The sequence below is a fragment of the Triturus cristatus genome, chromosome 11, assembly GCF_964204655.1.
Source record: "Triturus cristatus chromosome 11, aTriCri1.1, whole genome shotgun sequence".
In the NCBI taxonomy this organism is placed as follows: Eukaryota; Metazoa; Chordata; class Amphibia; order Caudata; family Salamandridae; genus Triturus; species Triturus cristatus.
The window spans coordinates 856,116,960-856,140,189 of NC_140594.1; the positions used below are offsets into that span (position 1 = coordinate 856,116,960).

A 23,230-nucleotide genomic window follows, 5' to 3' on the forward strand; every position below is an offset into this window, starting at 1 on the left:
CTGAGGTAGATCCAAGGGGGGTATACCAGTGCCCTGGCTTTCTCTCTCCACACAACCTCTCTAGGTTAGTCCCAGTTCACCCCAGGCACAGTCAGGTTGGTTTCAGCACCTCCCTAGCCCCTTAGAGTAGTCTCTCGGGTCTCCACAGGGCCTTAGGCGCCCTCTACTCCACTTACTGCCCTTTTTCTGATGTTCCGACGCCGCTGGAGTCGTGTCGACGCCGTGAGGCGGTTCCGGTTCGGTCTCGGCGGCCTCGGCACAATGTCAGTTCTTTGACGACGCCGGCAGGCGGTTCCGGTCCGATGTCGGTGGCCTCGGTTCGATCTCGACCTCCGATTCGACGGCGTCGGGCAGTCTCTTCACGATGTCGACTTCGGGCGGCTCCGGTCCGATGGCGCTCTCGGCTCCGATGACGTCGGCCGGCCTGGCCTCGATGTCGACTTCCGGCGACTCCGGGGTGCGATCCTCACCCCGACCTCCGGTGCTCCTCCACACAGGTTCCGGGCGACTCCGGAGTGCGATCCTCACTCCCGACCTCCGGTGCTCCTCTACCTCGGTCTCCGACGACTCCGGAGGGCGGACTTCACTCCTCCGATGACGCCGCTCGCTCGACCTCGGTTCACTTCCTCCTCGACCTCTGGTATTCCTCACGACCTCCGTCGGCGCCCTCTCACGACCTCAGGCGGCTCCGGGTACGACGTCTGCTACTTCAGTCAGCGCCGCTTCTCCACCTCGGGCTCCAGGTCTTAGGCTACTCGACGCCGGACTCCAGGGAAACCAGTTTCCAGGTCAGGATCTTGCTGCTTTCTTGGTTCTAAGGCCTGTTCCTGCTGTCCAGGTCCTTAGGATAAGTTTCTTCTGTCTTCTTCCCACACAGGGCTATAGGCTGGGATCCATCAGTAGGGACAAGTATCAAGGGTGGGTTTATGGACCCCACTCCAGGCACAAGTTTCCACCCCTGCTGCTTCACTCCTTCCTCCTTCACTGTTGTGCTCCTCTCTCTTCACCAGTCAGGTGCCAACTGCCAGCTCCAACTGCCAACTGCCTCTCTTATCCTCCCAACATTCTAAACGGTCTCCAACTGTCACAGAGTTCTGGAGTCTCCTGGAATGTTCTGGAAGGTGCTGGTAGGTTCCAGTGGATGCTGGTGATGTCACAGGTGGCCACCATTTTGTGCTCCAGGCCCTCAGACAGAAGTTTCAGGGGTAGCTAAAATGGCTCCCTGAATCTGCAGCAACACGAAAAAGTCTGGTGGTTCCCAAAAAGGAAAAATTCAAACAGGGTTTGAGGCAAAAGTGGGACAAAATAAATAATGATGAGGAGGGACCACCCAAAGGGCTGACAGGTCTAACACGCGTCCCCCCCAGCTGAAAGTGGGGAGAGCTACCCAACCCCTTGGGAGTTCTCATCACTAAGGCGGAAATACCTTGAGAGACCGTCTGCATTGGCGTGGTCCACTCCAGGCCGATGTTCCACCTGAAAGTCCATCCCCTGTAGGGAAATAGACCACCTCAACAACTTAGGATTCTCCCCCTTCATTTGCATCAGCCAACGAAGGGGTCGGTGGTCGGTCTGAACTAGGAAGTGCGAGCCAAACAGGTATGGCCGCAACTTCTTCAGAGCCCATACCACTGCAAAGGCTTCACGCTCTATTGCACTCCACTTCTGTTCCCTGGGAAGTAGTCTCCTGGATAGGAAGACCACGGGTTGATCCAGACCCTCTTCGTTGAGTTGCGATAACACTGCCCCAATGCCATGTTCTGATGCATCTGTCTGGACAATGAACTTCTTGGAAAAGTCTGGGGCCCTTAAGACCGGGGCCTCGCACATGGCTTTCTTCAATTTCTCAAAGGCTTGCTGACAAGCCTCCGTCCAGACTACCCGTCGAGGTTGTTTCTTGGACGTGAGCTCCGTGAGGGGGGCTACGATGGTACCGTACCCCTTCACGAAGCGGCGGTAATATCCCGTGAGGCCCAAAAATGCTCGGACCTCAGTCTGTGTCTTGGGGGGTTCCCAGGCCATGATGGCCTCGATCTTCGCCTGGAGGGGTTGCACCGTTCCCCTACCCACCAAGTGTCCAAGGTACACTACCGACCCCTGCCCGATCTGGCACTTGCTGGCCTTGATCGTCAATCCAGCTTGTCTCAGGGCCTGGAGAACAGCTTGCAGGTGACGCAAGTGATCCTCCCAGCTGTTACTGAAGACGGCTATGTCATCCAGATAAGCAGCAGAGAAACTCTCCATCCCGGTGAGGATCTGGTTTACCAGGCGCTGAAACGTGGCAGGTGCGTTCTTGAGCCCAAAGGGCATCACACAGAACTGGTAGTGGCCATTGGGCGTGGAGAAGGCTGACCTTTCCCTTGCTCCATCAGTCAAAGAGATCTGCCAGTACCCCGAAGTAAGGTCAAAGGTACTTAGATATTGGGCAGCTCCCAGCCGGTCAATCAATTCATCCGCCCTAGGGATCGGATGAGCATCAGTTTTTGTCACTGAATTCAGTCCCCGGTAGTCCACACAGAACCTCAGTTCTGGTTGGGCACCCGGTGGTGCAGCTTTTGGTACTAACACCACCGGACTGGACCAGGGGCTGCTAGAAGGTTCAATCACTCCTAGCTCCAGCATCTTAGTGACCTCACTATGAATGCTGGCCTTCACCTTGTCTGACATCCGGTAGATCTTGGACTTCACAGGTGGGCTGTCTCCTGTGTCCACGTCATGGACGCACAGGTGAGTCCTACCCGGGACAAGGGAGAACAACGAAGAGTACTGCCCCAGGACCTGGCGACAGTCCTCCTGCTGTTCAGGAGTTAGAGATGGGGAGAGAATCACTCCCTCCACCGACCCATCCTTTTCTTGAGACGCAAACAGATCCGGGAGAGGCTCGCTTTCCACGTCCTCTCCTCCGTCAGTCACCATCATCAAGATGACTTCGGGCCTCTCGTGGTGGGGTTTGAGGCGGTTGGCATGCAGCACCCGCAGGGGCTGACGAGGGGTCTTCAGGTCCACCAAGTAGGTAGCCTTACCCTTCTTCTCCAACACCTCAAAGGGTCCTGACCAGCGATCCTGGAGGGCACTAAGCTCTCCTGGTTCGATCACCCACACCTTCTGGCCAGGCTCCAACTCCACCGGGTGAGCGTTGTGGTCATACCACGCCTTCATCACTGCTTGGCTGGCTTCCAAGTTGTCAGAAGCTTGCTTCCACAACTTAGCCATTTGGCTCCGGAAGGCCAGCATGTAGCTCACCACATCCTGGGGGAGCTTTCTGGGAGTTCTTTCCCATCCGTCTCTCACCAGGTTAAGAGGTCCACGTACAGGGTGCCCATACAGAAGCTCGAAGGGGCTGAAGCCCACTCCCTTCTGTGGCACTTCCCTGTAAAAAAAAAGTAAACAGGGTAGGAGGACGTCCAATTTCCTCCGCAGGCTTTCAGGCAGACTTCTGATCATGCCTTTCAAGGTTTTATTAAACCTCTCCACCAGACCATTGGTCTGGGGGTGGTAAGGAGTCGTGAACCGGTAGGTCACTCCACACTCCTTCCACATTGCCCGCATATACGCTGACATGAAGTTGGTCCCCCTGTCGGACACAACTTCCTTGGGAAAACCCACTCGGGTAAAGATTCCCATCAGGGCCCTTGCCACAACAGGTGCTGTTATGGTCCTCAGAGGTATTGCCTCTGGGTACCGTGTGGCATGATCCACCAGAACCAGGATGAACCTGTGACCAGCTGTAGTTGGTGGATCTAATGGACCCACAATGTCGATGCCCACCCTTTCAAAGGGGGTGCTAACGACAGGAAGTGGTTCCAGGGGAGCTTTCAGCTTCACCCCTGTTTTCCCACTGGCTTGGCAAGACACACATGTCCGGCAGTAGGTATCGGACGACACTTTCATCTGAGGCCAATAAAAGTGTGGGACAAGACGGGCGAAGGTCTTGTCTTGCCCCAGGTGTCCTGCCAATGGTATCTCGTGAGCCAACTCCAGAAGGAAGGCTCGATAACGTTGAGGAACTACCAAGGCTCGTGACGATCCATGTAGGGGTGCCTTGGGTTCACTGTAGAGGAGGCCATCCTCCCAGTAAACACTGTAGTTCCCTTCAACGTTCCCTGCTGCCTGGGCTTCGGCCTGTCGCCTCAGCCCCTCAAGGGTAGGGCACTCCCTCTGGCCCTGGCAGAATTCCTCCCTGGACGGGCCTCCCTCCACGTGCCACTCGGCCGGGATGGGTAAGTCCTCCAGGTTGGTAACGTCCCCCTCCGCAGACTCCTGGCCCACCACCTCCGGTGGCCTATCCGTCCTACGGGGTGGAGACGCCGAGGCAGGCTCCTCCTGTCCTCGGTTCTTCCCTTGACTGGCAGCTGGCTGGGCCTTTGTTCCAGGCTCCAGCCGGAATGAACTCCCTCTTCGGGTAGTCTCGGACCTTGTGCTAACACAGGCCCAGTCAGGTGTACCCAGCATCTCGGTGTGAGTCCGGTATTCCACCTCCTTCCAAGCGTTGTGCTCCATGTCATTGCCCAGCAGACAATCGACTGGCACGGCAGGGCTTACGGCAACTCGAAGTGAACCTGCAACCCCCCCCCATTCAAAGGGAACCTCGGCCACGGGATAGTGGCCTGTTCTGCCGTCAGCCATCGCGGCTGGGTGGAGTACATCGGGAATTACCTGCTCTGGAGACACCAGCTGGCTACGCACCATAGTCATACTGGCTCCTGTGTCTCTCAGAGCCTCCCCTCTTTGGCCGTTGATGGTGATCCACTGCCCATACTTTGCGGTATTTGCGGGCACCTGGATCTTAGGAACCATCTCCCGTTCTCCCAGGGACACTAAAGTGACACCCGCCCACTCCCTTCCCTTAGTTAAGGGCATCTCCTCCCCGAGCACTACACTAGCTACTCCGGGGGTCTTTCCTCCAGTGGGAGGGGGTGATCGTTTCTGACACTTCGGATCTCCTTTATAGTGTCCAACGCCACCGCACTCGTAGCAATGGACAACCCTTGGCTGCTGACTCTGGCCAGGATTAGGGTTTCTGGGTGGGTTAGCCTTAGAGGTGAATCCTGTTCCCTTCCCTTGGAAGTTATTTTGGGGGCCTTTGGAGAACTCCTTTTTCTTTTCCCCTCCCTCTTTCTTCTGGGGGGCGCCCTGTCCGGCCTTTTGAGTATCCCCTCCAGTCCCCCTTGTGGACACCCGGGTACTAGCCCAAATGTCCGCCTCCTCAGCAAGCTTCCGGGGGCTGGTCAGCTTGCTATCCACCAGGTGTTGCCGCAGTTCAGGGAAACATTTCTCGAGTAGGTGTTCCTTCAGTACTAGGTCGAACAACTCCTCGTAGTTCCTTACTTCACTGCCCTGAATCCAACCTTCCAGTGCCTTCTTTGCATAGTCCAGGAAGTCCACCCAATTCTGTGTGCCCAGTTTGTGACTACCCCTGAACTTCTGTCTGTACTTTTCAGGTGTTAGTCCAAACTTTCTGATGAGCGCCAGTTTCATGGTGGGGTAGTGGGTCTGCTCATCCTCTTCGAGGGCCAATAAAGCATCCCTACCAGCTGGAGGCATGTACTTATACAATCCCCCTCCCCAGTACTTCACTGGAACCCCATGGGCCCTCAACGAGACCTCATAGGCTGCTAGCCACTTGGCGATGTCGTCACCCGCCCCATAGCTAGCTACTATGTCCTTTGGCAGGTAAGGTTTGGGTTCCCTGGTGGACTCTTGGATTTGGCTGCCACCATTAGGAACAGTTGGTGCTCCAATTCTTAGGATCTGAAGCTCTATCTCTTTCAGTCTTATCTCATGAGCCATCCTCTCTTTCTCCGTCTCATGAGCCAACCTCTGTTCCTCCTTCTCCTTCTCCAGCTTTGCTAAATCCCATGTGAGCTGTCTTTTCTCTCTCCGATCTGCTAACTCCACGCTGGATAAGCCCCCGCTAGAGACAGTGCTGCCCTTCCTAGAAAGTGTCCTGGGCCCTGCTGACAGGTTCCCCACCTCAGGTTGGTACATCTCAGCCCCCTCGGGGTCAGGCTCTCCATCCCTGTCTTCCTCCTCAGCCTTGCTTTCTCGGCGTGCCTCCCCCCAAGCCCTTAAGCTGGTTTGGAGTGCACCCTTCTTTGCTCCTGGGGGACAGTACACCCCCTCCCGCTGGCAAAACTCCCTGAGTTGGGCCACAGTGTACGTTTCTAAATCTTCCAGTACAAACTCCATCTTGCCCACTCAGGTTAGAGGACAGGTTTTGTGCAGTAACAATGTAGGGTGGTACCTTTAGTAATACCTCCTCCCACCACCAGAGTAAATTTGGAAAAAACAAAAACCCACAATTAGGAAGGCCGCTTTGAGAAAACTCCCGGTGTAGGCCTATGGACTACCCACAGTTATTGTTGAGTATATGTAGGCACAGCTCTATCCCACCACTGAACACCAATTTATGTTGGAAACCCACTCCCACACTAGAAGGGGTGGTGGTGGACTCCCCGAACACACTGTGGTAGCTTGGCTCGAGTGGTCAGGAAACAGGCGCAGTGCTAAGCATACAATATACCCATGCAATAACCATGCGTGCATCCGTTCCAAAAACGACTCTACACCGTAAAAATTATGAAAATATTCTTTCTTTATCCTTTTCTCTTAGTTGCTGATTGGAAAAATAAATAGGTCAATCACAATATACAAGTTTCAATTAGTGCAGGTCAAATAAATATTGGCTGTTTGATGAAATAAATAGGGGTGATCATAAATAACAGGGCATAAATACAAGTGCAATATATACAGACAATTAAATACTTTGAGGCAATAAATACTGTACCAATAAATATTGTACACCAACAAGTCCTGTGGACCTATAAATATAGTGCAGCAATAAATAGGTAAAAACTCAATAAATACAGTATCCCCAATAAATAATTAAAAGTATACCGCAACCCTCATATAATCAGATGACACTTCAATTCTTAAGGGCTGATATTGCCCAGGCACAGCTTGTAGGGTTGTGGAAGGCTTGAGGGGGGCTACTCCCTGGCTGGGACAAGGCTGAGGCCTAATCTGAGGTAGATCCAAGGGGGGTATACCAGTGCCCTGGCTTTCTCTCTCCACACAACCTCTCTAGGTTAGTCCCAGTTCACCCCAGGCACAGTCAGGTTGGTTTCAGCACCTCCCTAGCCCCTTAGAGTAGTCTCTCGGGTCTCCACAGGGCCTTAGGCGCCCTCTACTCCACTTACTGCCCTTTTTCTGATGTTCCGACGCCGCTGGAGTCGTGTCGACGCCGTGAGGCGGTTCCGGTTCGGTCTCGGCGGCCTCGGCACAATGTCAGTTCTTTGACGACGCCGGCAGGCGGTTCCGGTCCGATGTCGGTGGCCTCGGTTCGATCTCGACCTCCGATTCGACGGCGTCGGGCAGTCTCTTCACGATGTCGACTTCGGGCGGCTCCGGTCCGATGGCGCTCTCGGCTCCGATGACGTCGGCCGGCCTGGCCTCGATGTCGACTTCCGGCGACTCCGGGGTGCGATCCTCACCCCCGACCTCCGGTGCTCCTCCACACAGGTTCCGGGCGACTCCGGAGTGCGATCCTCACTCCCGACCTCCGGTGCTCCTCTACCTCGGTCTCCGACGACTCCGGAGGGCGGACTTCACTCCTCCGATGACGCCGCTCGCTCGACCTCGGTTCACTTCCTCCTCGACCTCTGGTATTCCTCACGACCTCCGTCGGCGCCCTCTCACGACCTCAGGCGGCTCCGGGTACGACGTCTGCTACTTCAGTCAGCGCCGCTTCTCCACCTCGGGCTCCAGGTCTTAGGCTACTCGACGCCGGACTCCAGGGAAACCAGTTTCCAGGTCAGGATCTTGCTGCTTTCTTGGTTCTAAGGCCTGTTCCTGCTGTCCAGGTCCTTAGGATAAGTTTCTTCTGTCTTCTTCCCACACAGGGCTATAGGCTGGGATCCATCAGTAGGGACAAGTATCAAGGGTGGGTTTATGGACCCCACTCCAGGCACAAGTTTCCACCCCTGCTGCTTCACTCCTTCCTCCTTCACTGTTGTGCTCCTCTCTCTTCACCAGTCAGGTGCCAACTGCCAGCTCCAACTGCCAACTGCCTCTCTTATCCTCCCAACATTCTAAACGGTCTCCAACTGTCACAGAGTTCTGGAGTCTCCTGGAATGTTCTGGAAGGTGCTGGTAGGTTCCAGTGGATGCTGGTGATGTCACAGGTGGCCACCATTTTGTGCTCCAGGCCCTCAGACAGAAGTTTCAGGGGTAGCTAAAATGGCTCCCTGAATCTGCAGCAACACGAAAAAGTCTGGTGGTTCCCAAAAAGGAAAAATTCAAACAGGGTTTGAGGCAAAAGTGGGACAAAATAAATAATGATGAGGAGGGACCACCCAAAGGGCTGACAGGTCTAACAAAAAGGGTTAGTATTTTTTACGGGTTTTTGGCAGAAAACGGAACAGCTACTCCAGTCTAAACTTGGGTTGGATCACCCACTTACTGATTTTGAAATTATGCTGGGGTATAAGGAGGATAATCCTGCTACTGCACGTCTTTTTTCAATCTTGATGGCTTCTGCCAGACTGGCTATTGCCAGGGTATGGGTCTCCCCCACACCTCCCTCGGTCGAGGAATGTTGGGCTATAATTACGGAAACCTATGGTTTAGAGGTTGCCTTGGCAAGGGCAAGGGGAATCCGCTCCTTAGCTAAATTAGAAGTGTTATGGAGACCGATGGCTTTTGATCGTATAATTTAATATTTTTTCAGTTTTATATGAAATTTTCTATGTCCCTTATGATTCTTGATTGTTGCTTTTTTCTTCATTGTAATTTTCATGCTTTTTGTCTGATGTAAAAACTTTAAAAAACCCCAGCTTATGCCTTATTGTACAAATGTGCCATTCTTGATGATGAAAATAAAAATTATTTAAAAAAAAAAAAAAGGTATTTTATGTTTGGTACATTCATTCTTTCAGCACATCATCTTTCTCCCATGATTTAAAAAGTTATAGCATACCATTTGTTCCCGGAAAATAAAATAGTATACAGAAATATTCAAACAATAACAGTTGAAAACTGCGAAGAGTGAAAGGGAGCAAAGTGAAAGGAAGGAACATGTTGTTTCATCTTATGAGTGAATAGTTTCTTTGGTCACAGTTTCATTCTTTCCATCTGGTATTTAGCAGTTTTGAATTTGTCAATAAGATAGGCAGGTATCACTGACAAAATATGGAAAACCTAAATATCGCGTTAAGGAAATATCGAGTCAAAAGCATCCTTCACAAAAAATATCATCTTCCTATACTTATAATGTAAATGACGAAAAAAATCGAAAAGCAATATTGTTTTACACTAATATAAAAAAAAATATAAAAATGTTATGTTATGTTATGTTATGTTAAAATGGCTTTTATAGAGCGCACGGCTACTCAAAAAGAGTGTCCCGGCGCTTTTATTTAGGGTAGGCTGCAGTATACTAACATAACACATTAAAAGAGAAAGTGTCACAGACAGAAAGAAAACAACGAGCAAAAAAAGACCTACTGGGTGAACAACCAGGTTTTGAGGTCCTTTCTAAAAGCTAGTAAGCTGGTGGCTCCCCGAAGTGTAAGAGGCAGAGAGTTCCACAGCTGTGGCGCCAGTAGTCCAAAGGAGCGACCTCCCAAGCGCGCTCTCTTCACTCGCGGGACGATCGCCAAAAACAGGGATTCTGATCTCAGAGAGCGAGCCGGTCGGTAGAAGGCAAGTCTCCTTTGGAGGTACTTTGCTCCCGTCGCATGGAGGGCCTTGTATGTCAGGGTCAAAGCCTTAAAGGCGATCCGCTTGCGGATTGGGAGCCAGTGCAGGGTCTGGAGCAAGCCCGCAGCACTAACGCGTCTATTCAATCCAAAAATCGCTCTCGCCGCAGCATTCTGCACAGTTTGGAGCCGCTGTAGCAGGTACTCTGGCAGGCCCAGGTACAGAACGCTTGAATAATCTAGCCTAGAGCCTATCAGGGCCTGCACAGTCAGCTTCCTGTGCTCCTCCGATAAGAGGGGAAGAAACCTCCGTAACATCCTAAGGAGGCCGAAGCAAGTGCCCGACACCCCCAGGATCTGGGACTTCATAGTCAACCCCTTGTCCATCTTGACCCCCAAGTTCTTAGCCATTTGGGATGAACAAGTTGGGGGGAACATATTGGTAGGCCACCAAGCCTGCCAGTCTGGCTCCGTGTCACACCCAAAGAAAAGTACCTCGGACTTATCGGAATTGCACTTGAGGCTGTTCAGTTGAAACCATTGAAACACAGCCCCAAGGCAATCCCGGATACTCTCCCCATCAAAGTCTCCTCCTCTCTTGCACGAGAAGAGGAGCTGGGTATCGTCTGCATAAGATACGATCCGGGCCCCAAACGACTCCGCCAACGCCGCCAAAGGGGTCATGAAGATATTAAAGAGGGTCGGGCTCAAAATAGAGCCCTGAGGGACCCCGACTCCCAGAGGCGGCATCACGGCGGAATCTGGCGAGGCCCAGACCGTTTGCCGGCGGCCCGCTAGAAAGGAGGAAAACCAGCTGAACACCGTCCCCCGTAGTCCAATCTCATAGAGTCTTGTGAGAAGACCGTCATGGGGGACGGTGTCGAAAGCCGCCGACAAGTCCAACATCACCAGCATGGCTTTGCCCCCAGTATCCAGAACCCCTTTAATAGTTTCTGAGACCTCGAGGAGCGCAGTCTCCGTGCTGAGATTTGGGCGAAAACCCGACTGGGTGGCATGCAGAATCTCATTCGACTCTAGAAAATTGGACAGCACCGTCTGCACGTGCTTTTCAACAACTTTCGTGAGAGCCGGCAGCAGAGAGATAGGCCGGTAGTTGACTGGGGCCTTTGGATCCAGACCAGGCTTCTTGAGCAGCGGGATGACCATTGCCTGCTTCCAAGCCTGCGGAACCACTCCCTGGCTCAGCGAGAGATTCAGTAGCGGGTTGGCCAATGGATTAACCACCTCGGCCAATTTCGCCAGAATTTTAGCAGGGCATGGGTCCAGGGGCGAGCCCGATTTCAAGTTGCCCAAAAGTGCTAAAGAGGCGGGCGCAGATATAGGTGGAAATATGCCCAGCGTCAAGCCTGGCGAAGCCGGGGGCGATCGGTTGGTCTCAGAATTAATTCGCTCCACGGGTACAGCCGATGGAAAAGAATCCTGTATAAGTTGGACCTTGCTGGTAAAAAAACTAGCAAGATCAGAGGCCCAAAAGTCAGAGGGTCTCTCCTCAAAGATGTTAGTCCGTGGAGAAATAAATTCTCTAACTATAGAGAAAATCTCCTTACAGGAGTTGGAGGCAGCTTCTATCCTCCCTGCCAAGTAGGCTTTCTTACCCAGGCGAATGTCCCGGTGATACTCCTTAACCACGCTCTTATAGGTCAACTTAGCATCCGAGTCATATTTTACCCGCCAGGCTCTTTCAGCTACCTTGCACTGCTGCCGCCTGGCCGACAGTGCTGCGGTGAACCAAGGGGCGGAAACTCGTTTAGGAGTAAGACGGGGGGCCAGTTCCGGGGCAAGATCGTTGAGCCTGTCAGAAAGCCATGCCTGCAAGGACTCCAAATCCTTCGTCAGGTCGCCAGAGAGGGGGCAGGGATGATCCAGGGCAGCCTGAGCCAGCATCTCAGGGGTCACTCGATGGTACGCCCTATGGGTGCGACCATGCTGCTGTGGGGCGGCAACAGCCGATTTAACTGTGCCTTTGATCGAAAATTTAGCCAGCGAATGGTCTGACCAAAGTACCGGGATAATCTCTAGGACCTCAAAAGGGGAAGTCGAGAAAACCTGGTCAAGAGTGTGCCCCTTGTCATGCGTCGGCCCCTGCAGATAGGGGAGCAATCCCAGCGGTGCCATAGCCTCTGAGATTTTAATAGCGGCCGCGTCGGATGGATCATCCATCCGGAAGTTGAAATCTCCGGCCACGATGCAGTGTTCTGCTTTCAGGGCCAGTCCCAGTAAAACGGAGTCAAGATCTTCAAAGAACGTTCCGGGTGGGCCAGGCGGTCTATAGACCAATAATCCCTTGACTGATTGATGCGGAGCCAAAGCGATAGAAAAAGCGAGGGACTCCGAGCCACGAATATCCTCCACTGGCAAGATAGTACAAGCCGTGCCTTTCTTCACCACCAGTGCCACTCCACCGCCCCTTCCCTTCGCTCTGTCCTTCCTGAAGACGTTATAGTCAGGCGGAATTGCCATGGCGACGTCTGGATTCGAAAATTCTCCCCACCATGTCTCGGTGAGCATAAGACACAGTGGCTTAGCCGTGTCAAGAAGCTCAAAGACGTCTTGTGCATGTCTGCACGCCGATCTGGTGTTTAGTAGCATGCAGAGATATCCCACACTGGCGATGTTATTGCCAGGGGAACAAGGCAAAGCACGGGAGGGACGCCATCCGCACCCGGGGCAGATGGACTTACCACGGTGACGCCCAGGAAAGACAGTACCGCAGCCACTGGAAGCAGTGAGGAGAGCGCGGAGCTCCCCAGCAGTATAACGCAGCGCGAGTGGTCCTGTATGGCACATGCTGGGTGGCCGAGCCTGTCCCGCCGCCCCGAGCGCCTCCGGGACGCTGACGGGCGCAGACGGGCAGGACTCTGGCTTGACTCCGGCGCGAGACAGGCGCTACCGCTGCGCGTCACCGCTGCGCGGGTATAGCGAGCATTAAGTAGGGCTCACCTGTGATCGTAATAAGCGCTAGAGCGCTCAACAAGTGGCACAGTCGACACTAGCCACCCCCAAGATGGCGACCACGCGCCAAACGAATGCAGAAAGATCACAAATCCGCTCAAAACGCGGTGAGGGGCCCGATTTAAAGTGCAGGTGTGTGGGCGCTACAAGAACAGTTAAAAACAGGGTAAAATTGAAATTAAAACAAAAGAAAATAGAAAAACGGTAATTTTAAAAATGACCAGCGCTGCAGCCTACAATTACAGCAGCATAGCGCGCGTCCGTGCTATTACCTTATCCAAATGTAGTTTTTAATATAGTTAAAACTAGTAAATATTAAATATATTAACATCTAACTGTTACATAATGTATATTAAATAAATGTAAATATATAACATAGATATCAATATATACACACACACATGTATGTATGTTTAAATACACACACAAAATGTAAAACTATTTTTGAAATAATTTTAATTTATATTATAATGTTCTATTTTTTAAGTTAACAATATAATAAGTTTATATATATATATACATACACACATAGGTATGTATAATATAACAAGTATGTATATATGTATGCATCTATATATACATGTATATATATACTTGTTACATTAACTTAAAAAATAGAAAATTATAATATGAATCAAAATCATTATTTTAAAAATAGTTTTACATTTTGTGTGTATTTAAACATACATGCATATAGCATATTAAGTAATAAAAAAGTTGTTACTAATAAATGAATATTGATTTGTTCATTATTACTTGAATACCTTACCACCCTACCCCCCTAGAATTCCAACACATTCCTAAAATATAACTGTAATAATTATATATTATGCACACAATTAACATTATTTTTCAATTAGATACCATATTTAATTAGAAATAAATTATTGCTTAATTAACTTTCCAACCCATACCCCCACAAACCCAACAACCCACAACTAAACATAACTTAAAAAAGAAAACTACACAATTTACATAATTATCAAATAATTATTAATAAACTAATTACAAATAAAGTATTACTTAATTAACTTCCCACCCTACACCCCTACAAATGCAACAACCCTTGCCTAAAATATAACTTAATATTAATTACACAATTTACATAATTAATTTTCAAATAAATAATTAATACATCAATAATTAATTACAAGACAAGTATTACTTAACTTCCCACACTAAAACCCTACAAATGCAACTACCCGCACCCGAAATACAACTTCGAAAAAATATTGATAATACAATTTAATTAATAATCAATTAAATAATATTAATTACAAAATTATTAATTAATTATACCTAATTAAATTCCCACCCTGTACTTCTACAAACCTCACAACCTGCACTGACTCTATAAATGACTATTTTATGATTAAATAAAAAATATAAATAACTTAAAATTACAACTATATTTAAAAACATTAACAATAAAAAAATATAAACCCATAGAGAAACCTAAAAAACAATATTTCTTATCTTAAAAAAACAATATTTTGGTCAGCGATATTTTGGCACACAATGTGTCACTATATTTTTAACTCACTATTTCTGCAACTCGATATTTATCACTCAATATATTGTCTGAATACCATCAGAATAAGCTCATACCAACTTGCTAGGATAAATGTTTGCGTCTGAGATCTTAGAGCAACTTTTAATTCAGTATATACTGGCCATCATGCTCATACTTTCCTTCGTCTGTGTCTGATAAAATGAGTGCAATTAAGTTAGGGTTGTAGAAATATCAATTGTTTACTGTACTGTTTATAATGATGTTACATTACACAACACCAGATTACTGTTTGCTTATAAGGCGTTTAAGAAAAAATTAGGCCATGTGAACAACATGGGGAATTTTTTTTGACAAAATCAATAGATGTCTCATTAGGCGAAACCTATTGGCTTTGCCAATTCTTGTTCTGACTGTGTTGACTGTAGGGGCAGGCTATATTAGGCCTTACGGTAGATGTCATACACAAGAGATAATGTAACAAGATTTCACAGAAGGTTGGGGACCGTCAAGTGCATAATCCATTATGGTTTCCCAAGTGGTTCAGTTGATTTTGAGCAGGCTCAAAGTTGGCAGTCCTCTCTGTGTGAGCGCAACAGAGCTCCTGTAAAAGTGTCTTCTTTATCACCAACATGTTGTTAACATAAACAGTAACCTGTCAAATCAAGGTTTGTATAGAGCATTTCAATGCTACATAGGACAGACTAGTAGGAAAGATGTAAGCAATTCATAAAAGATAGCTATTTCACTGTGGAACAGTGAGGATCGGCTGGAGGTTCTGGGACTCCTTTAGAGTTTAGCGAAAGAGGAGCACCACCGTAAGGTAACAGAGCTCCCGCCCTGCCAAACTCACAGTTCTCTAGCTTTAGAACTTGAGGGGAAGCACTGGATGTACAATGGAGAACTCTCCATGGGTTAGCTGATATAATCTGCTGATCTCAGCCACTCACATTGCCTGCTGGTGCGGTCATGGCACGGAAAATCTTGAATAACGCATATTTGCAGGGAGAAAACTCCCTGCACACCAGGGCCTTTTGCTCTTTTGCATTAAAAAAAGAATAACTTAGGGCTCAATTACAACTTTGGCGGTTGAACTGCCAGGCCACCGCAGTGGCAGTTCTAAAAAAGACGCTCAACCGGTAGAATTTCGCCCACCGGCAGATTCAAGCAGGATTACACTGCTGACTGCTGGACACAACCACAACGTCATCCCAGCCAGTCGGGGGGTATGTGTGTATTTTATTAATTTTATACATTTTGTGACAGCGCTAACCAGACCCGAAGGTATTGGAGCCCTTTGTATGTGCACCAGTGACATACCCTAAGTGCACAATCACCCTGGGATCATATTTTCAGCAATTTACATGCCTTTCCACCGACTTGCGCATGGCGGTGTCCCTGCCAGGAAAAGGTTGGCAGAAATGCAAGTCGTAATTTGGATGGCTGTCCACATGCCTGCACTACCTCCATTATTTACCTCTGCCTCTCCCACTGAGATGGCGGTAAATGTCAGCAGTGGTAGCGGGCTTCCCACTTTGTTCGTAATACGGCGGTCAGACCGCCAGGGAAGCGGGCGGTCAGACTGCCGGTAAGCGATGTCAGTTCCTTAACCGCCAAAGTCGTTATCTAAAAGAGTTGAACGTTTCTTATCAGCAACTCACAGAGAGGTTGACTAGCTATTCTCACTGCTCTGGTGAGACCTGCATTGCTTTGTTACTTTACAAATTTGTACCAGACTCAATCTAGGCGCAGGATAGTGGGTTCCCCCCTCAAAAATCACGAAGAGCTTTGAAAAGTTCATTTGTTGGCTCACTTGTTTGCAAATACAGTGCAATGTATTTCACACACTGCGCTTCTTGAAGAGCATGCACACAACATTCCAAATACAACCTGTCTGTTCAAACTCATACTGACTGCGTTCCTAACAACAGACATTCATTATGCGACGAATACAAATCATAGCACCTTAACCAAGGGTGCTAGAATGGAATTGTTGGAAAAATGACAGCCTCTAGTTATCGACCCAAAGTGGGCCCACAGATTGAAATAATGAATGGAATGGATTAATGAAGATCATTAATGAATACTAAATAAACATATGTTTCTAACACTCTGTGAGCCACATTATCATTATATTTATTAATTAGACTATGAGAAGAACTGGAAGAGAAGTATCTATGAATTTAATTAGGTATACTGAACTCAGTGACCACAGTGAGTTTACAGCAGAGACTGAGAAGATCACTATGATCCGGGTGGGATGGGAGGGGGGGTGTCAGAGTACTATTCGCTTCTGTACCAATGAGATACAAAAACATTACAAGCAATTAATAAAAAAAATCTTCACAAGAGTGCAGCCAGAGAGACCATTGTATAAGGACATTTACATTTTACACTGTACAAGGAAACTCCAATATTCCCACCTTTACCAAACCTTAAGGAGGCTCCGTGCTTAAACTAAGGTAGAGTAATTGGAGGGCTTGCATCCCCTATCTTTAAGAAAGAAAGCTGGATTCATTTTGTTTTCCCGTATTTGGGTCAGAAGAAAAGGGATATCTGTATTGTTTGTCCATGTAGGTGGGGTTGTTTATTGACAAACAAGAGTGACATGGGAACATCATCTTTTGGATTGTCATCTGAGATACCCCTCCTGTTCTTTTTTCTTTATTAGTAGGGCCGATACTCATACAGTTTGTTTACCAAATTCCTCTGATTAAGGCAAACAGTCACTTTGAATCCTTGTCAGTTTTGTTGTATAATATAGACCTGTATGATTTTACAAAGGTAATATATATTCTATTGAATCATTTCAATACATCATTGATGGACCTATTCTAAAAATCACCTTCACCATAAAGTGAGTAATCAGTAGTGAGCACATCACACAACACTCACAACAACTAGGTAGAATAAAAAAGAACCAGCAAGTTGACAATATAGGATATCTCTTTCATATGCAGATATGATCTTCTAAAATAGCCATCTTATAGGCTCTAACTATGATTTAGCGACCTTGCAATACAAGATGTGACTATAGGTCTGTATAGTACAACAAAACTGACAAGGGCACAAAGTGGCAAATTCTGGCAACCAGAGGCATTTGGTAAACAAGTGGGCCTTACAAGTAAAGAAAAAAAAATAGGAAGGGGCTGAACTCAAGACCCTTGACCTTCCTGGTAGGTGCCCCCCCGCTGCAGCTCCGCCGTCACCCCCGCTGTCTTCTGCAGCCGCCGGTGATTTCGAGGCCCTCCACCACCCGCAGGCTCCCACCTGCGCCTCATCCCTGGTGCCAGTGGTGGCCTAAGGTTCGTTTCCGCTGTTCCTGTTGCTTGCGTTGCCTGTCTGCCCGCTCCTTCTTCTGTGCCCCCCTCGCTCGCCGCCTGCTTCCGTGCCCCCTCTGATTCCGTACCCCTCGCCAGTGTGCCCCCTTTCATTCCGTACCACTGACTTCTGTGCCCCTCTGATTTTGTGCTTATTTCGTATTTCTGTGCCCCTGTGATTTTGTGCTTATTTCGTATTTCTGTGCCCCTGTGATTTTGTGCTTTTTCGTATTCTGTGCCCCCTCCTCGAGTCCGTGCCCCGCGCCGGTCTCCTCTCCCCTGCCGCTGCCTCCTCTGCGGCCCCGCCCCCTCCGCGCCCATTCGCTCCACCCATCCCTCGCCTCCCAGCTGCTCCTCCCTCCCCACCTCCCCATATATGGCGGCCGCTGCGCGGTGAGGAGAGCGACCCTTGACCTTCCTGGTAGGTCGCTCCCCCCCTGCTGCAGCTCCGCCGTCACCCCTGCTGTCTTCTGCAGCCGCCGGTGATTTTGAGGCCCTCCACCACCCGCAGGCTCCCACCTGCGCCTCATCCCTGGTGGCCAGTGATGGCCTAAGGTTCGTTTCCGCTGTGCCGGTTGCTTGCGTTGCCTGTCTGCCCGCTCCTTCTTCTGTGCCCCCCAGCCCCCCGCTCGCCGCCTGCTTCCGTGCCCCCTCTGATACCGTACCCCTCGCCAGTGTGCCCCCTTTTATTCTGTACCACTGACTTCTGTGCCCCTCTGATTTTGTGCTTATTTCGTATTTCTGTGTCCCTCTGATTTTGTGCTTATTTCGTATTTCTGTGCCCCTCTGATTTTGTGCTTTTTCGTATTTTGTGACCCCCTCCTCGCCAACCTCAGACGGAAACAGCTCTACACGACGCCGACCCACATCGCCGGACACACGCTAGATGCCATCTTCTCCTCAAGCCCCCACGTCAGTTTCAGCCACGCCTCCGAACTCACCTGGACAGACCACCACTGCATCCACTTCTCCTTCCAAAAACCCCTCACACACCACCGCACACTACAAACCCCACGCCGCTGCTGGGGCAAAGTCACTGAAGAACAACTACAGACAAGCCTCGCACTCTCAACCCTCCGACGAACCCCACCAACCCCGATGAGGGTGCACTCACTCTCGAACGCTGGATGAACGGCTGCACCAACACCGTAGCCCCACTGAAAAATCCCACAAGCAGAGACACCAGCAGAAGAGTCAGCTGGTTCACCCCAAACTCCTCGACTCCAAACGCACCTGCCGGAAACGGGAAAACATATGGCACAGCAACAAGATGCCAGGCAGCCGCACTGCCCACAGAGACGCCATCCGCAACCACCACCACCTCATCAGGACCGCCAAAAGGACCTCCTTCACAGACCGTCTTGACAACAACACACACAACAGCAAGGAGCTCTTCACCATCGTGAAGGAACTCTCCAACCCCAGCTCCAACAACATCCCACCATCGCAAGCCCTGTGTGACTCCGTCGCCACCTTCTTTCACCGGAAAATCACCGACATCCATAACAGTTTCAGACCCCGGACGACCCCTGCCGACCGCGCCGCACCGAACCCACCGCACCCCACCGTCCATGACACCCTGACAACCTGGGCCAACGTGAGCATTGAGGACACAATCAAGACCATGGGAACAATCCACTCCGGATCCCCGTCCGACCCTCTCCCGCACCACATCTTCAACAAAGCCAGCAATTCCATCGCACACTACCTGCACAAAATCATCAACCTCTCCTTCAAGACCGCCACCTTCCCTGAGAACTGGAAGCACGCAGAGATCAACGCCCTACTGAAGAAACCCAAGGCGGATCCGAGCGACCTCAAGAACTACCGACCCATCTCCCTGCTTCCGTTCCCAGCAAAGGTCATCGAGAAGATAGTTAACACCCAGCTCACCCGTCACCTCGAAGACAACAACATCCTGGACCCGTCCCAATCAGGATTCCGCAGTAACCACAGCACCGAGACCGCCCTCATCGCTGACACAGACGACATCAGGATCCTGCTAGACAACAGCGAGATGGCGGCCCTCATCCTCCTGGACCTCTCTGCCGCCTTCGACACCGTCTGCCACCACACACTACGCACGCGCCTCCACGACGCAGGGATCCGAGATAAGGCCCTGGACTGGACCACCTCCTTCCTCTGCGGCAGAACTCAGAGAGTCCGCCTCCCCACGTTCCGATCCGATGCCTCCGAGATCATCTGCAGCGTCCATCAAGGATCTTCCCTCAGCCCGACGCTGTTCAACGTCTACATGGCACCACTAGCACGCATCGCCCGACAGCACGACCTCACCATAATCTCCTACGCCGACGACACTCAGCTGATCCTCTCCCTCACCAAGGACCCCCTCACCGCCAAATCCAACCTCCACCAGGGAATGAAGGCCGTCGCAGACTGGATGGAGGATAGCCGCCTCAAACTGAACACAGACAAGACGGAAATCCCCATCCTCGGGTCCAACCTCTCCGCATGGGACGACTCCTGGTGGCCCACATCACCGGGGTCCCCCCCCGGCACCCACCGACCACGCACGCAACCTGGGAGTCATCCTCGACTCAAAACTCTCCATGACCAAACAAGTCAACGCAGTCTCCTCCACCTGTTTCAACACCCTCCGCATGCTCCGCAAGATCTACAGATGGATCCCGACAAACACGAGGAAAACAGTCACCCAGGCCCTAGTCAGCAGCAGACTCGACTACGGAAATGCCCTCTACGCCGGAGCCCCGCTCAAACTCATCAACAGACTACAGAGAATCCAGAACGCCTCTGCACGCCTGATCCTCGACGTCCCACGCCGCAACCACATCACCCCCCACCTGAGGAACCTGCACTGGCTCCCCGTCGACAAAAGAATCTCCTTCAAGCTCCTGATCCATGCACACAAGGCACTCCACAAAACCGGCCCAGCCTATCTCAACAGTCGACTCTCCTTCTACGTGCCCAACAGGAAACTCCGCTCCGCTGACCACGCCCTGGCCATGGTCCCACGCATCCGAAGAACAACTTCCGGAGGCAGATCCTTCTCCAATCGCGCCACCAGAACCTGGAACACCCCCCCCTCCCTACCTGCGACAAACCGAAGACCTGCTGACCTTCAGGAGACAACTCAAGACCAATAGCAGCACCCCCCCCCCCCCCAGTGCCTTGAAACCCTCACGGGTATGTAGTGCGCTGTACATATTATTGATTGACTGATTGATTGATTGAAGATCTGTTTTTTCAGTTATAGATCCTGATGAATGCCAAAGACCCATAGGGGTGATAGGACAAGAAACATGTTAACTTAGATTGAAACCCAGTAGGATTTGTTGGATAGTTATATCCTATTGAGTCGATCTCTATTCCTTTTAATCTTACCATGGCAAAGGGAGACTAATACATTACAACCACCAATTTTACAGCAGATAATTTTATACAAATATATTTCTAGCCAAATCTAAAATAGGGATACCTCGACACTTGGGGGTTCCCACAATTAGAAAAGGCCTGCATAAAGAGCTTCATTTGTAAACCCCTTGTATTGCCCATCCAATCTAACGTGGAACAAGTACCGATGTTGAAGCATGGCACTTTGGTGGGTAAGAGTCACTGCATCAAAATAATAAACATTTTATAGTCCTAAGAGACAAGAGGGCTCCCGGAAATAATATATTTAATTTTCAGGCTATTTGTCATTGGAACACCACACCATGCTTAATTAAATCTAAAAGTTGGAAGGGAATGTGGTGGACTGGATAAAAAACTCACTCCTCTTTATAATGTGCACATCCTAAATCCACAAAGGGGTTAAGGATGTCCTCCTTATCAAGAACATATCCAATGATCTGTCTAAACACAGACTGCACATATCAGGTAAGCACTGCAGCAGAACAAAATGCAATACCATGCCTGTGTTTTATTAGCTGATTTTGGACAAATCAGATTGCTCTGGTCTTCTTGATGATTAATGCCCTTTATAGATAGTTTTAACAGAATCAACTAGCTGGGTCTTCTAGAAAAGATATGTGGAACATTTCTTCCAAGTGAAATCTCAAAAGCATATAATTGTGGCTTGACTGGTGCACAAAAATAAGTAAGGAAAATATTTAAATTACTGCCCAAGAGCAACAATAGAGTGCCTGCCAAATTTTTCTCGCACAGTGGCTTTAGCGGCAGTGGACCATTTCTGGTTTATTTGTAATATTCTTCAAAGGATTTTTTTCTTACCCTGTCTCTGGTAAGGGTCTGAGTCCTGTTCTTGTGTATGATGCGAATGAAACCAGGTGGTTGAATCCAAGCCTCTCCATCCACCTGAACAGGCACCCCATCATCCCCTAGGATGGTGATCTTTACCATTCGACACTACGTTAAAAATATGAGGATAAAAAATAAATCTGATTAGAAAGCTGTCTCTATACCATCACTTTAAAGAGATGGTACCTTCTTTATACCATGCCATCATAGAAGTGATACTTTCTCTATGCCTTAATGCCCTCAGCTGGGGCGTGGTTATTGTTTCTATACCTTTCAAAGTTGCATAAATTACGAAAAGGTTACTCAAGATTATCTCAAATAGTATTAGAAAGCCATTTGTACAATCAACGTAATATATTGGCAATATAATGTAAATAAATGCAAAATGGGTAATACAACTAGTACTAAAGAACAAGTTACTTACCTTCGGTAACAATACATCTGTAAGAGACATATATTAGTTATGGATTCCTCACCTTAGAATTAAAACCCAGGCGTCAGACTGGATCTGGGAGAATTTTTCTTCAGCAGTATCCCGGGCATCAGTCGACTTTGTGTTCGTCGTTTGCGTTGTGATCGCCAGAATGACGTTGCGGTATCTACTTAGACACCGCCCCTGAACACTGACGTCGATTCTTTACACGACATTCCACACCAGAAGCACAGATCCATGCAAGACATTGACCACTGGTGCACAAAACTAGGGCCCTGAAAGGAAGTCCCTTACCCTAGAAGTCAGTTCGCAGAAAGAGGAGGATGGGTTGGGCGGTGAGGAATCCATAACTAATATATGTCTCTTACAAATATATTGTTACCGAAGGTAAGTAACTTGTTCATCTGAAAGAGACTATTAGTTATGGAATCCATAACTAATATATGTCTCTTACAAATATATTGTTACCGAAGATAAGTATCTTGTTCATCTGAAAGAGACTATTAGTTATGGATTCCTCACCTTAGAATAGATACCCCAGCAATACCAAACCCGGAGGTGGTTCTGTGAACTAAGTTAACACCAGAAAGTCCTGAAGAAGTGAATGGGCAAATAAGCTGTATCTCCGGACTTGGCTGTCCAGGCAGTATTGTTTGGTGAACATGTGCAATGAAGCCCACGTGGCTGCCTGGCATATGTCATGAAGAGGGACACCACGTCCCAAAGCAGTAATGGCTGCCGTCGCCCTGGTAGAATGGCCACGCAGCTACACTGGAGGTTCCTTCTTCACTAGGGAATAGCAGATTTTGATGCAAAGAACGACCCATCGAGAGATGGTCGGTCTTTGCACAGCCTGGCCTTTTTTTGCCCCCACATAGCCAACAAAGTGCTGGGTCATCCACCCGGAATTGTCTTGTGCGATCCAGATAAAATGAAAGCACACGTTTTGGATCCAGATGGTGGACCCTCTCCTCCCCCTTAGAAGGATGCGGGGGCGGAAAGAAAGAAAGTGGGCATAGTGATGGTCTGTCAAATGTGGAAAGAAGTAACCACTTTG

At 49.3% G+C, this 23,230-nt stretch overlaps 1 protein-coding gene across 4 annotated transcripts in view; it reads right to left on the reverse strand.

Annotated features, from left to right (window-relative positions):
* The window catches only part of DGKD (diacylglycerol kinase delta), a 755,036-nt gene that overhangs the window by 153,239 nt on the left and 578,567 nt on the right, over positions 1–23,230 (reverse strand). For all 4 annotated transcript variants that reach the window (XM_085634674.1, XM_085634677.1, XM_085634676.1 and 1 more), the window contains one exon: positions 21,714–21,848. In XM_085634674.1, the coding sequence (XP_085490800.1) occupies positions 21,714–21,848 (135 nt within the window). The remainder of the gene's footprint in view (positions 1–21,713; positions 21,849–23,230) is intronic.